At 42.2% G+C, this 16,089-nt stretch overlaps 1 protein-coding gene across 1 annotated transcript in view; it reads right to left on the bottom strand.

Annotated features, from left to right (window-relative positions):
* Window positions 1-13,920, bottom strand: part of DDAH1 (dimethylarginine dimethylaminohydrolase 1) — a 95,175-nt gene extending 81,255 nt beyond the window's left edge. Inside the window, exon 1 of the mRNA XM_074961393.1 lies at window positions 13,465-13,920. Coding sequence (XP_074817494.1) covers window positions 13,465-13,917 — 453 coding nt within the window. The 5' untranslated portion in view covers window positions 13,918-13,920. The remainder of the gene's footprint in view (window positions 1-13,464) is intronic.
* Between the last annotated feature and the right edge of the window lie 2,169 nt (window positions 13,921-16,089).

Raw genomic sequence — 16,089 nt, 5'->3', positions numbered from 1 at the left:
CCAAATGACACACACTTTATCAAAGAATTATACTACCTACTTCTCTGCTGACTACATACTTTCTGTGCTATAGAGTAAGCCTTCCAGGAAGTGTAGAGATGCCACACCTCCTATAAAAACTGACACAGGAAATCAAACTGTATCTACTCTTCTCTCTCGTGCAGAGTACAGTGCACTCACAGGCTACAGCTACACAGGTTAGTAATAAGTCAGTTACCTCATTTCTGTACACAAAATCTTTACTCTGAACAGAATCTATCTTGACGCCACTCTGCTCGTCAGTAAGATACTATATGATCCCACACAGGATAAAGGGGACACTATAGAGGAGTTAAGCTACAGAATCAAAACTAAAAAGTCAATCCTGTGAATATGGAATAAAAAACACTCAGAGACCAGACTACCCTGTGTGTAACAATAAAAAAAGTCTGTGACCGATAACTAAGGGGAGATGGATCTGATACTAGAAAGGGCAAAGTGTATATGCCAAGCAGCAGAACAGGACACAGAGTAAGACAGCTACACCAGCAAGGCAAATGTTTACAGAAATTAAACTGGCCAAGGACAAAAACATGGAAAACAGAAAACAATGCCAACAATGTGGCAACCACGTGTATAGGAAATGCATAACATTCAGTCAAATATGTAGAAACTGTAATAAGCCCAACCATTATGCTAAAATGTGCAGAGAAGGCAGGAAAGACTGGCTAATGAAACTATGCACAAATGGCACTTAAGTGACATCCAAGATAGACATTGGAGCACAAGTAAATATAATAACAGGAACTGAAAGAGAGAGCTGTAAGGAGAACATGCAAGTGGAAGGGCAAGTGCACGCCAATGCTTAAATACAAAAGGAAAAATTATACAACAAGAATTCATGGTGGTACAGAGGCCAACCACCAACCTTGGGTCTGCCCATATGTAAAGTGCTTGGTCTTGTTAAGAGGATAGAAAGCCAACACAAATCCAGATATGTAAATATCAGTAGCATCATATGAAGATGTATTCACAAAAAGTGGGTGTCTCCCAGTAATGTACAAGATATGGTAAAGAGGAGATGCAGAACCCATGGTACATGCTACATGAAAAGTTCCACAAGCCTTAAGTTGCAAAACGTGACAGCAACTGGTATTTAGAGCAGCGGTTCCCAAACTTGTTCCGCCGCTTGTGCGGGGAAAGCCACTTCCAGCAGCTCCCAATGGCCTGGAGCAGCGAACCGCAGCCACTGGGAGCTGCGATCGGCCGAACCTGTGGACGCGGCAGGTAAACAAACCGGTCCAGCCCGCCACAGGCTTTCCCTGCACAAGCGGTGGAACAAGTTTGGGAACCACTGATTTAGAGAATAGAAGAACCTACAGATTGGGTTCACCCCTTAGTATTTGTAGGTAAAAAAGGAGGGGGATAACTTGGCCAAGACAAATGAAGCGAGAGCAGACATACAAGTTGAAAACAATTCACAAGTTGACCCTGTGGGCTTGTCTATATGGCATCAGCAAAGCTCACTAGAGCCGTGTGGTTTTAAAAGCGCATTCTAATGTGTTATGCTCTAACTGTCCTGTGTAAACTCTGCTAGCGTGCTCTAAAGATACCTAGTTTGCATTGAAACAGTCCTGTTTCAAATAGGACTACATTAACATGAACTGTGTACCTTTTAGAGCATGCCAGCAGGGTCTACACAGAGGAGTTAGAGCACAACACATTAGAATGCGCTTTACCCCATGGCACGCTTTGCCATGTCATGTAGACAAGCCTTGAGACTGAACAGCTTGTTACAGAGAAGGATTTGACTAAAGAGGGTTTGTAATGAAGCATATCGTGAAGATTGCTCAAATGCCTTAAGAGACTGCTCGAGACATAATAGGTTGTATTCAGGCAACCTAAAAGAGTTATGTTAGTTATGGTAATTGTAATATCTTGATAGTCTTTTAGTTAAGTCAGAACATGTTTAAAAAGGGGATCTAAGAAAGGGAAACTAAGCTACAGCGTAAGTCCTCCAGGAAGTGAAGAGATGGTTAAACTTCCTGTACATTCCAGATGCAGTCTTTGGCTTCCTGGGACAGGCTGCCTGCTGGAGCAGAAACAAAGAAGCCCAGAATGGGGCAGCGAGAGGCTGCAGCTGCACAGAGTAGAACGTTTATAACCTCATTTCTCTTAGTAGTTTGTGTTCATAATAAAGGGTGTACCTTGAAACCAGTCTGTTCCTCATTCAACATCACCAGTATAGTCTCTCTGCAGAAACCTGGGCAAAACCCAAGAAAGAATATTGTCTGGCTAGGGCTGAAGATCCATTCCTTCCAACCTAACTGAATTTTTTTTTTTTTTAAATAAACAAGACTTTAGGCCAATGAAACAGTTGGGACCCTGAAGAGACTGTGCATTCGTTTTCATTGCAGTACAAGATAGCAAATACATCAGAAACATCAATACACTTAAGACTCATCTGGACAAGTTTCTAAGACAGAAATGGGAGGAAATATTCAAGAGAGATAAGGAGCAGAAGGACCTATTCCTAATTTTCTGTCAATATGTAATGCTTTAAAGTGATGGAGTTTACCCAACTGTCATTTTAAGCATCAACCCATTATAAGGCAGCAAAAAGTGGGCAGGTGTCAAGACAGGATGCTAACGCTCACAGATAACACCAAGGGCCTTGGTACAAGGAGGTAAAGCAAAAGGACAAGTGGGCATCTACAAGATTCATAGGACTAGTGCTCTAAACCACTGAGAAAATCTGAATTAAACTAATTGTTAGAAATTCTCTCTCTTTTGCCCCTCTCAGTTTCATCGCCATCCTTTGGGGAAATGGCAGGATGATCGTTGCCAGCTGTGCTAAAAGATTCTGCTAAAGTGATCAGTCAGCAAATGGAGGTTCTGTTGGCACCAACATGACACTGTTTAAAAAAAAAAAATCACTTATCCTAATTAACTTTAGGGAGCTACCATAGCCAACATTTCTCTTAGCTATGCTTAGGAAAACCATCACTGTCCATCCTTCTTTTGGAGTTGTGCTGTTTTGTTACTTGGTAGCCATTCTCTAGTTTTTTCACTCGTTTTCCCAGCCATCCAACAGTCTAGCAGAATTACGAAGGTCCACGAGAGCTAAGGATGCCAGTGGTATTGCTGACCACTATACAGTTTATCTCAGCCTTCTACAGTAGCACGCACTCATGTGTGCGTTTATTTTTCTCCTTGTATGCCTTCGGTTGTGGCACAACCTTCCACCTCCTCACAGGCATCATCTGATTGATTGCACAGCGTAACTCTTGATCAGAAAGGAGAAACTTGCATTTGGGACTGATCTACCCTGACAAAAGGGTAAAGCCTCATGGTTTATACTTCTAAGCTCTAAAACCTGTAGCACCATAGGCTCCAGTGCTGGTATAGTTAATTCCACCTTTCTTTCTTCTGAATTAGATAAACTGGGTTCTGTGCAATTTTGGGAGAGAGACTTTTTCCAAACAAGATCTTTTTAAAAAGATCATGTGTCTTGTCTGCTGTACACGAGCACTGAAGAATCCAGAGCATTTTCTGTAGTAAAAGAAGCTGGACGTAATGGGCTTGGCAAAAATTCACCTCCCTGCCCCTTGGTCACGTTATGTGATGTGATGCACAAGGCACTGGTTGCCATCTGCATGCCTAAGTTGGCTGCTCTTCAATGGTGCTCCGTATCCAGTCTATGAAGCACTTTGAGGTGAAAGACACTGAATAAGTGTGAAGTATCATTCTGGTTGACATGTTTGCACTGCTTTATGTGACTTCCCACTAAGCAACTAGCCTTCCCGCTGGACTTTCATCCCATTTGTTAGGAGACTGCAGTTCTGTTATTGAATACAGGAAGGTTAAAACTGTGTCCATGTTTTTTTAAAGAAAGTTTCCATTTATTTCTTGATCTCATGTAAGAATAGAACAACTCCCATAAGCTGAGCATGTCTAGGATTTAAATTAATGAAAGGGACGAGCAAGGGACCAATTGGTTCCCCTCCTCCTCCAGCTGACCAATGGGTGGATAAAGCCTCTGGAGGAGGAGGGGGCTCTCCGTGAGGTACCATAGTCCTTGCTCTCCTCTCGGCTTCTACTGGGGCTGTCCCAATCACTGCCAGTCCCATCGAGTTTCTCACCTGTTGTTGGGGGGTTGGTGGCAATACACTCTCCTGTACCACCTCTGGATACTGGAAGGCAGGCCTGCCTTTCATTCCCTTCTGGACTGCTGAGACAGGGGTTACAGTTTCCCTCCTGCTTGCAAGACAGTTCAGCCTTTAAACCACCAAGCAAGGAAGCACAAGGGACTTTCCATTATTGAAGAGGTTTCCTGCATCACTCTCCTCTGCAGCAACCCTTCTCTCTTTCCAGGCAGCAGAGGCAAGAGGAGGACTACTGGCTATGGGTACTGTTGCTAAGCACTTGGATTTCCATCTGCCAGGGTTAAAGGACGGCGGTAGTGCTGCTTTGCACTATCCCAGTCACACAACAACAATTTAGGCAGTGAGAGAGATATGGATCAAACTTCTTCAGAACAACAGACCCCAAGGTGTTTAGAATGTGACCTGAAGAGCTTGCCCTAGAGGGCTAACTGAATCAAAACACACGGGTATAAAGAAAGGTTTTTGAACTGCTAATAATTCAGTGACCACAGCATTATTTCAATCATCATGACTTGAACACTGCATGTATCAATGTTTGCATGTGGCCTCAAAGAAAGACAAATCAACTTATCGGCATCAGGAAATTAACTAAAGTTTGCTTTTAGAAATTTTTACTTGGAGAATGATAGAATTATTCAACAAGACATACAGATCTGATAACAAAAATTCTGAGGCTGACAATAAACTTAACTCCTTGACATCAAAAGTTCTTATTTTTCCATCAAGCTATTAAACCTGTGATTTACTTGATTATTTTTCTAGTTTGCTAAAATTAATTCTGGAATTTATCCATTTTATTGACAAACTGATTTAGCCTCTATTCTCCCTGGTTTGCAAAAGCTTTGATCAAAAATGGTATATTCCCCAAAATGGTACAGTCTCAGAAACTGGCTTCTGTCTAGAACATTGAGCCATCAGCTGAAGTATCTAAAAGTGCTTGGTGGTCTCAATGATTTTAATATAACAAACAATTATATCTGCAAAGCCCGAGAGGTCATTCAGTACTGGATTTTATTCTATGGATTTGACTGGTACATACAGTGCTATTGTAATTTACTTCAGTTGAATGCATATAACTACAGCAGTCCTTATGAATTAACACATTTGGTTCCCCATTCTCTCCTCACACCAGTGTGATTTCTTTGACTTCAGTGAATTTACTCCTGGTTTGGACTGGTGAATGGAAAATTAAAACAGCATTTAAAAATAAAATGGAAGTGGGCAGTAATCATACTAGTTAACTTCCAAGCTTAATACTGCCAGCACTACCCCACTCTGGGACATGTTAATCAAAGGAAGTCAGAATTGCAAGACTGAGGGAAATAAATAAATAAATGTGAAGCTAACATGATAGGTGACTGACTCCACCATGTGTTCACTCTGCTCTTTCATTGCCCTCCATCCCACCTTCCTCTGGGAGAAAGTCTGCCCTGTCTTTCATTTTAAGCAGCCCCACTGAACTTAAAAGTTGCAGTAATGGCAATATCCATCTTTTTGCCATACTCCCTGGCACTTTCTTTTTGCTGTCATTATAATTAAATCCATTTTTAAAAACCTCTAAAAATAGAGTATTATCTTGAAATTTTTCTCTTTTCCACACCCACCCACCCCGCAAAGACCTTCACCTTTTTCCTGATAGCCAAACCTTACCCTGACCTTCACCCCAATGAGTTGCCTTTTGGTCACTGAAAACAGACTCCATCCCAACATGCAATGCTAACAGAAAGTATTGCTCCATTCATTGCTAAGGAAAGCTCAAGGGACTGTATGTGTGTACAGAGTTTGAGTTAGAGGCAACACTCAAGTTATAACTCAAGTTAACTTCGCAGTGAAGACAAGCCCTAAATGACTTAAGCATTCTTGAAAATGTTATCCCATATCTTATTTATGAGACTGATCAGTAAACAAAGTTCCCAAATAAATATGCCCATCCTCCAATCGGTTTTTTATGGGGGCAAGAAAAACTTCTGTTAAAGTAGAGGTTGGGATATGGAGGGCTAGTTTTCCTATTATGGAAAGTCTAATAAAAGTGAATGGATTATACTGCAATTTTAAAATTTTGCTTTAAATATTGTTTTAAACAACTTGTTGAACATGGGTATGATAAACATGGTGCTGCTCTGTAATAATTTATTACTATTATATGTTGACCTATTTATAGGGATGTTTATTATATGAATAAGTTGGTTTATTTTAATAGCAGTCTGCAAGGAAAAACAAGCAGGAAGGGATGCAGGATAATTCAAGATAAGCCACCCTTTGGCCTTCTGCAAACGCTTAAGGGTGATGTTACAGAGTACGGGGCAGAGGCACTGACTTTGAGGAGTGTAGCTCAACCTCCTGTTAAGCCTACCAGACTGGCTTTGTCCAGGAAGGCCAAAGCATGGGAGCTGACAAGAACAAAGCATCTCCGGTTGCATTAAAAGCTCCCCTCTCTCTTGGGGAGGTAATGTCGAGGAGCTGTTTGGAAAAACCAGACTGACAGGCATCTGCTGGGGTGTCTGAAGAAGCTAGTCCTGCCCAAGCCACCATTACAGAATGGAAGGTCTTCAGGTAAGCTAGAAATGCATGCAGATTTATTGTTGTTTTAAAACCCTTTTTCTCTAAATGCTTTCTTCCTACTGGTAAAATAAACAATACTTTGCTTTTAAGAAGTCTGTTGGTCAATACAACCACTACTGGTCTCACACTGCCAAAGAGCCACAGGTACCAAACCCAATTGGATTTGACGAGCAAGCCCAGAGACTATACACATGGTACTATATGCCAGGGCATAGTCTAACAGTGGGAGAATTGCTAAATTCCACCCAAGGAAAGGTAAAGGCAACCTGACCCCTGAAGGAATGCACTCAGAGAGATCAGGAAGAGGACAGAGGTGCAGCTAGCCCTGTCATGCTGACATTGGGAAGTAAATAAGAAATGGTGCCCATAAACAGAGAAACGGTGGTCTCACCTCACTCCTCAACACAGATTTCATAGAAGAGTGCTGCTGTGAGTTCTCATCCCCAGTATGAAGTACTGTCTTAAGTAATTAAGAACTACACCAGTAAGACAAACAACATATACTTCATGATGCAATACCCCTGGATTTTTTTATGTTTACTTATTTTTCAAATACACAAAATTAAGTCATTCACAGTGGATGTTCCAGTCATTAGAGCCAATAAGTGTAGACTATGGGGTTTTCCTTCTCTTGTTTTTTTATTTATAAGCACCTATGGACCATTCACTTGATGAACTTAGGTAAATCTGTACCTGCTGAATTGTTGCAAAGTAGATCTTAACATATTCATGATTTATTTGAGAACTGGTTTCTTAGGAATTAACTGTGTCAACCTGCATTAGAATAATCAAAACTGATTTTAGACACAGCAGACATCATTAAATAATTTTTTCAGTATAAATATACCTGAGCTTCACCCCTTTCTGCATCTCTCCTACATACAATTCTCCATTGGAGAAAAATGTCTCTGTAAGTAGGGTTGTGATATGAATGGGATTGGGTATGGATTTCCTTTCTATTTATCATTTCATAGTTTAATTTAGAGCTTTCAAAAATCCATTTGAACAAATACTGATGAGTTTGACTCTACCTTTCCAAATATAGTGAAATTTAATGGTGCTCTGTTTGAGCACGGTTTCAACAAGGAAACTGTACATAAATACAGCTGGATTTTATATTACTACAAAGTAGACAATTTATCTAACTGAAGGATAATTTGTTAGCATATGCAGCCCCTCCAGAATAGTCCTTTTTAATTTTTGAGCATGCTTGTCCCAGTTGGGGTTATGCATTCTTGTGGTTTTTGGTTAATGGGAAAGTTAAATATTTTATCACCTGGCTGGCATTTGTAATAGCCAACATATAATTAATTTCACCCTGTTAGTTCACTGCTTGCATTACCAGGAGCAGAAAAAAGGTATCAAGGGCCCAGATCTGCCCAGATTTTGCTCCAACTCCCCACATAAACATTTCCTTCCAATACAAACCACCCTGTCTTCTTTCCCAGATCCCCTCCACATGAGCCTTTCTTTCACTGCCTCCTCAGCCTCGGGCTGTCCAGCTCATCCACCTGCCTTTAAAGTCCCAGCCCAATTAGTGTCCAGAAACAAATTTCTTTAAAAACCACCTCCTCTCCTCTCATTTTATAGCTGAGTCCATGCTCTTTACCTGCTCCTTAGTCCTTGCTCTATGGACCACATAAAGTGTAGAAAAAAATCCATAAATACCCCCATTTAGTTATACTGCTACATCCTATCCCTGTCAGATCCCTCTGCATCAGCACAAGATGGGACCCAAGGATGGGCCAGACACTCATTCCTTGCCCCATATCTGCCTACAGCCTTCTCTTGAGCTGAGTGAGCCCCACCTCCTGCCAGTGCCATCAGTAGCAATCAGTTGTGTAGCAGGAGCCTCTTACCTCCTGCCTGTCTCCCACAAGCTGCTGACGCATTTTGCATTGGCCCCCTTGTTGAATCTTTATATTACAAGCTTCTGGGCTCCTTCTGAGCACAGACTTGGATCCAGACTTAATCTGTCCATTTATTACAACTCATAACATAGTGTTGGCAATTCTATAGCTGAGGGAGAGATGACACCTCTATTCTAAGGTTAGCATGGTCCCTTACATTCACACAGAGCAGTGGTTTTCAACTCAGGGTATGCGTAGCTCTGGGGGTACGCAGAGGGCTTCCGGGGGTACATCAACTCATCTAGACATTTGCCTACTCTTACAACAGGCTACATAAAAAGCACTAGTGAAGTCAGTACAAACTAAAATTTCATACAATGACTTGTTGATACTGCTCTATATACAAATGTAAGTACAATATTTATACTTCAATTGATTTATTTTACAATGATATGGTAAAAATGAGGATGTAAGCACTTTGTCAGTAATAGTGTGCTGCGACACTTCTGGTTTTTTTATGTCTAATTTTGTAAGCAAGTACTTTTTAAGTGAGGTGAAACTTGTGGGTACGTAAGACAAATCAGTCTCCTGAAATGGGTACAGTTGGGTACAGTAGTCTGAAAAGGTTGAGACCCACTGAAGTTGCCAGGACTCTACACGGGCATAATCAATCATGGCAGCAGGTAATGGTACAGGTTCAGTGAAAAAACTCTTCAAGTCTGGTTGAGAAACAGCTGCATTTGAAAGTAACATACTTCACCCACATACTACTTTGATGTCATTACCTTTTTAAGCACATATCTGGCTGCACTCTTCCAAATACATGCCCGTGCATGTTCTTGAATGAGAGATTTGTGCAATCTCTCAGACAGTTGCGCTATTTGACAAGACACATTGAAAACAACCTTTTAATTCATTTTTTTTTAAAAGAGAAAACTAAATGTAAAGAATCTAGGTAAATGGCACATTTAGTTATTTCCTGAGGGCCCAAAAGTACGCTAGCAGCTTCAAAGAAACAAGTAAAAACCCAGCCCTACCCCACAGCTCATCTGTGAATATGGATTGTGAAAAGAGCAGTGAGGGTAAACAGAGAAAAAGGGAGGGGAATTGGAATGAGGAAGATAAGTATTACAATAAAGATTATGTGAATACACAGTAATTCCCAGCTTCGCGCTTCTGTAACTTGGGGGATGGGGGGTACATTTTATTCTCTACCTCCGTCTGACTTACTAAAGGCAAGATGACAGAAATGTGTTTAAGATGCATCTGAATGCAGAGAGGGAGGTGGTTTGATGAACAGGTTTGAAGTGTCAAACATAAAGACTAACCAATTTATCTGAGCATAAGCTTTCGTGAGCTGCAGCTCACTTCCGATGAAGTGAGCTGCAGCTCACGAAAGCTTATGCTCAAATAAATTGGTTAGTCTCTAAGGTGCCACAAGTACTCCTTTTCTTTTTGCGAATACAGACTAACATGGCTGTTACTCTGAAACCAAACATAAAGACCGGAATTTCAGAGCAAAGGTTCCTATAGCAGTAACTCAGCCACTTGCACCTATTTGTTAAATGCGAGAGTCTGCATTCCTTTTGCCCAAGATTTTCCACTGATTTCTACCACACAGAAATCATAGGTGCACCATGAATGCACAACTGGGTTTAAGACATTCATGTTAAAATTATATGTATTGACACAAATAACTCATATGCACACAAAGGGCTGGGGAAAGGTGACCATGTGCATTTTTGTTCTGAATGTCCTGACATGTGAGAGATTAAGATACACTTAATGCTTTATCAAAAGAATTTTATTCTGAATATATCAGAACTATTACTAATTTGCACCAATAACTGAAGACCCATTATGAATTACTGAACTCTGCAGGTTAATAAATACTACAAATTAAAACTGAAAAGAGAAACAATGAGTCTAAGTTTACATTGTAGTAGTGTCAGTTATTGATAACTATTCAAAACACACTAGTAAATATGATGCAAAAATAATAAAAACACTTAACATGCAACCTCCCTACATTCTATGACGTTTTTACTGAGGAACAGCAAGAGCAAGCAACAAAAAAGTTGTGCAGATTTATACAGTGTGCTGTTTAAAACACTTCTACTAAGACAAAGTATTAATTATTTGTAACAGTGAATTATTCTTCCATGACAGATCTTTGTTATTGTATTATCTAACTGCCTGATTTCTCTTAGCTGCTAATCTGCTTCAGACTTTTCCCAGCTCATCCTCTGCTGACTGCTTTTATTTCATTTTCTGGTTGGCTGATCTTTCCCTGCTTGTCTGAACTGAATGCAAAGGTGCTTTCTGGCATGAGCCACTTCTGCCCTGGGCATAGGGTATTAGTAACCTGAAATTGGGAGGAGCGTTAGTAGATATCCTCTTATATAAAAAGGAGAGAAATACTATTAAATTAATACATTGTTGAAGGACTCCAAGTGAAGATGTGACTTAGAACGGTCAGAAACACATATGAAGATGTCGGCGGGGTGCTATTGCAGCTTAATGAAGAAGAAAACACCGAAGCCCACTTAAATTATTGAATCCCAAGCATCCAATATACCTAGAATCCCTAGAGGCACACTATTTTAAAAAGTGTTGCACAGTAAGTTCAAATACTCTCTGACTGTGGCAATGGCTTTTTAGTCAATTTATATTTAAAGGTATTTGAGAAACTAAACTGACTGCACATTTTAAAAGTGTACTTAACGCTAGTCTACACAGGCACTGACCATCAGAAGGTCTACACCCAGGAAAGATATTAAATATCTGCACTCAAAACTGCAATATAGTGCTTATACTGTTGGATCATATTAAAGAAGTTCTGTATTAAAATCACAAATGAGTTTGATTCCCCATAGTTTAAATTCCAGGGTATTACTAATTAAGAGGTCTCTTGGGTTTTGGTACTGTTTCTCTCCCTCTATGTGTGAAACTTGCAAGCTGCTAATTGTGTTAGTACATTCTAAGACAGAATCTGTTCTCAAAGCAATTCACAGAGACTCAAAGCAATACTCTAACAACAGAAACAGCACCCAGAGACTCCCCGCCCTTTTGTTGTATTAACAATTGTGATTAAAATAGAGATAGAGGATGTATGTGGACGGATGCTTGGTGTGGATAACAACTGAATGATCAGGGAGGTGCCAGCCTAAGAATCCAGTGTTCATCGGCTGAAGAAGGCGTCAAGTGGAAATAACTAGAGGACCCCCGGAGGGCAGACTGGAATCCACCCAACAGCCTCAAGAATGGGAGAACCAAAGAACAAGATAACTTCTTGGAGCCGTCAGGAATGTGCTATCTGCTGATTGATTCAGCAACAGCATGATGAAGCAATTCCCATAGACTGGCATAGGAAGAAATTCCTATAAAAATAGACTCTTAAAAAGTGAGAACTTTGGGGTCTGATTCTGCAAACCAACTTCCAGGAGCATCAGATGAGCATCTGACAAGGCCCTGCTCCCTCCTCATGTCCAGGCCACCTGGCCAGTGGCTTGGCATGAGCAACTCTAAGGCTGGTAACTATGATAACAACCTTGCAGAACCTGTGTGTGTGTGTGTGTGTGTGTGTGTGTGTGTGTGTATATGAGTGAATGTGTGAATAAATATGAGATTGAATGGAATGTTATAGCTGTAACTAACTGCTTACTATGATTCTTTCTGTATTCACAATAAATGTGGTATTTTGCCTTTTTCCCTTTAATAAGATCCTGCTGGTTTTTAATTTATTGGTACAACAATACAACCTGCTGAGTTAATAAGATGACCACATTAATATACTATATTGATATATTAATCTGTTATAGGGACATATGTCACACTAAATTATGTAGGTGTGCATTGTTTGTTTGTTCATATGTGAAAAACACACAAATCCACACACACCATCTTTCAGTGTTTTAAAGGAGTAATGCACATTCAATAGAAATGTCAGTGAAACGGAATAAATTCAATGTTGTTTCGATCCAGCTTCTCTAACGTTAAGAGTGAATTTAGATTTTTCTACATCTACACATGTATTAGATTCACACTGAGCCTTGTGCAGTGTTGCACATATACCGGGAGTTGTTAACTGGTTTTAACATTGTTGTACCATCTCCCTGGATTGTGTTTAAACTTACAAAGAACTGCTGTGATTTACTATAAAGGGCTTCAGTGTGTCTTAAAACACACCAGAGTGACATATTTCGTGCAACAAAATGACAGACATCCAGACATGTTTCTTAAGCACAACTACTGTAGCTGCAAAAGAAAAAGGACTAGAACCGTTTTTCAGACTAATCAATTTGAAGTCACCATTACAGCATTGCCAGGACAACAAGAACATACATCTGGATTCATTTTCTTTCTGATACAAATTGTAGGTGATTCACTGCACGACTGAGAATTAGGTCAGACGTGTTCTTCCCAAGCTGTGGCTACTGTGCTAAGAATGGGAAAGCTTCTCCGTAAGGGCTCAGGTTGGAGTTCATTGTGGGAAAGGGAGACTGCAAGTGCATTGAGCATCTTCTGACTCTCTTCTCCCATCATGCCACCAACCTGCCACGCCTTACAGCACCGCACTCTGTATACACTGCTGCCTTCCCGGAACAGCTGTTCCTTGCAAACATTTCCCACGGAGATCTTCGGTTTAACTCCGTGCATTTGCATTTTCACCGGCTCTGTCTGCATGAAGTTAAAATAAAACGTCACAGAGCAAGTCCGGCCAGAAAATGACCCAGCCTGGGTTTCTGCGGGCAATGGGCTCTACCCCCGCCCGGGAAGTTACAGAGATCTTAGCAGAGACCCGCGTGGGGACTTGGGGGAAGGGAGCAGCAGGTAGGGCACACGGTCTGGATCCCCCGCCCCGTGCTCAGCGAGCCTCCCTCCCCGGCTCCCCCTGCAGCTGGTACCTCCTTTCTCCTGCTGGGGGCCCCCGGCCGGGTGATCAGGGCGGTCTCCTCGCACACCACGGCCACGTCCTCCACGAAGACACAGTCGGGCAGGCTCTCGTCGGCCGGCAGCTCCAGCACCTGCAGCCCCAGCTTGTTCTTGAGCACCGCGACGTAGAGCTGGTGCTCCCGCTCGGCCCGGGCGAAGTCCACCTCCGGGCCCTTCTCTATCCGCAGCGCGTGCTGGCTCAGCGACTCGGGCAGGCCCCGCACCACGACGTGGCTGCACAGTCCCAGGCTCGAGCCGCCGCCGCCGCCGCCGCCGCCGCTGCTGCTGCTGCTCAGCCCGGCCATGCTGGGAGGCGAGTAGCAGGCACCGCCGCGCGCGCACTGCACAGCAACCAGGCCCCGCGCCCGCCTCTGTCCCCGTGGGGTAGGGCTCACGCCGCTCTGCCTGAATAGGCAGCCCACCATTGGTGCGGTTCCAAGGGAGTTCCCATTGGCTGGCTGCTTGGATCGAAGCACCTGATTGGTCGTTTTGGCAGAACCCTGTACCTGTTTTCTGGGTTGCAAGGTTGGGTGGGGGAGGAGCCCTAGGACCTGTTCCTGGAAGGGTGGGGGGAACTGGAGGAGAGCGCTCCGCGGGCTGCCCTTGCAAGGGCTCAGCCGCTGCACAGCTTGGAGCTCGCTGGCTGCAGACTGTGTGGAGGGAGGAGGATGGGCCAGGTGCCCAGCCCCTCATTCACTGGGACTTCGCTGTATTTGGATTCTTCTGAAAGCACATAGGCCACCTTCTGAACCTGTGTGCCAGTGCCTACCGGATGGCTCCCCTGCAAGTGAGGGTGGCAGGGAGAGGAGGAGGAGGAGGTTCTTTATGCCCTTCCTCCCTTCCCCATCGTGCACCTATGTAAGGACCAGGTGTATGTACTGCATCCTCAATGTGCAGGGATGGGAGAGGGCTCTTCAGCTCTAAACCTCTTTTTGGTAGTGAGGTGGCCACTCAACAGAATTTCGTTCCAGATGCAAATCCAAACTTTCCCTGGAGCTGAGGAGGGAGGATATTTAGGGCCATCTCGAATTTTGTGTTGCGAATAACTTTCCAAGAGCAGTTTCTTAGGCCAGGCCTACACTATAAACTTACATCTGTATAACTAGCTTGCTCAGGGATGTGAAAAATCCACACCATCGAGTGACACAGTTATACCAACCTAAGCCTGATGTAGACAGCTCTGTGTCAACAGGAGGGCTTCTCCTCTCAACATAGCTACTGCCTCTTTTAGAGGTGGATTAACTATGCCGACAGGAGAAGCTCTCCGGTTGGCATAGTAGCATCTGCACTAAAGCACTATAGTGGCACAGCTGCAGTTTTTTAAGTATAGTCCTGCCCATCCCAGCACTGTATTTTGTTAAAGGAAGTTGTGTTTGAAAACAAAATGAGGACAGGGAAGTGTGGTACCTTCAACTTGCATAATTCATTCATTCAAAATAGTTGTACAAAAGTGACAAAGCATCTCTCTCTCTCACACTCTTTCTCTCACACACACACACATTTAGTTCTTGACATTTTTCCTCTCTCAAAACTTCCATGAAATGGCCTGCCCTGTTTCATATAAAAACATGAAAAAACCCAGTTTTGCATGTACTCAAGGAAAATTTACTTTCAACTGAAAGAAGTTTCACACTTTTCAGAAATGTGATACTCTTGCCCATATATGGTCCTGTTTCAGAGAAATATCCTGTAAACATTCAGTTTTTGAGTTAGGTTTTGTTGTATGGTTGTTTTTTTTAAAATGCAAAAAAAGGCCATTTTTGAAATTTTTAAAATCAAAGCAAAACTTGAGGTTTTCACATTGGTTTAGCATTTTAATACACTGGTATTAGAAACAATGGTATATTCATTTGAAAATCATATACTATACATGTACAGTCATTGTCTACCAATTATTTACCAGAATGGGGCCAGACTCTGTACCATGAAACCAATGGGAGTTTTGCCATTGATTTCAGTGGGAGCAGGGACATAATAAGGCTTAAGGCCAAAGGGGCAATGGAGCTAATTCCAGGATCAGATGCCAAGTAATCTTAGTACATTGAGATAAACAGCAAAGGTGAAATCCTGGCTCCATGGAAATCTGTGGCAAAACTTTGAATTGACTTCAACTTTATTTCCAATAAATTCAGGAGTACTTACTTGGATATCTGATCATTTCCATAACTGCATATCTATATTTTAATTTACAATTATTCAAATAACCACAAGGGCACTTAGATAGCCAAATCATTCATATAACTGTACCTGCAAGTCTTTGGCTTCATGTTAACGAACATCTAATTTGGGTATTGTAGAAAGGTGCCTTACCTCTCTCTGGCAAGATGCACAGCTCTGACAGTTTCCCCACACTAGGCCATACTCTCCCTCTGGTGGTGGGGTAGTTTGGTTGGACGACTGAGGTACTCCAGGGCAGCATGAGCTCCAAATAAAAGTCCAAAGGAAATTAAAAACAAACTATCAAATCTCCAAGTCTTTTTACTGGGTCACTGTCCTCCCTTGAGGGCCTGTCTGACTTCTCCCCCTTCTGCACTACAGCATCTTTTCTCTTCATTGCAAGGATTTCCACTTCCATGAGGTAGCAGCAAGTGGGAGTC

Source organism: Natator depressus, chromosome 8, assembly GCF_965152275.1.
Source record: "Natator depressus isolate rNatDep1 chromosome 8, rNatDep2.hap1, whole genome shotgun sequence".
Classification (NCBI taxonomy): domain Eukaryota; kingdom Metazoa; phylum Chordata; order Testudines; family Cheloniidae; genus Natator; species Natator depressus.
This window is presented reverse-complemented; position numbering and strand designations above follow the sequence as displayed.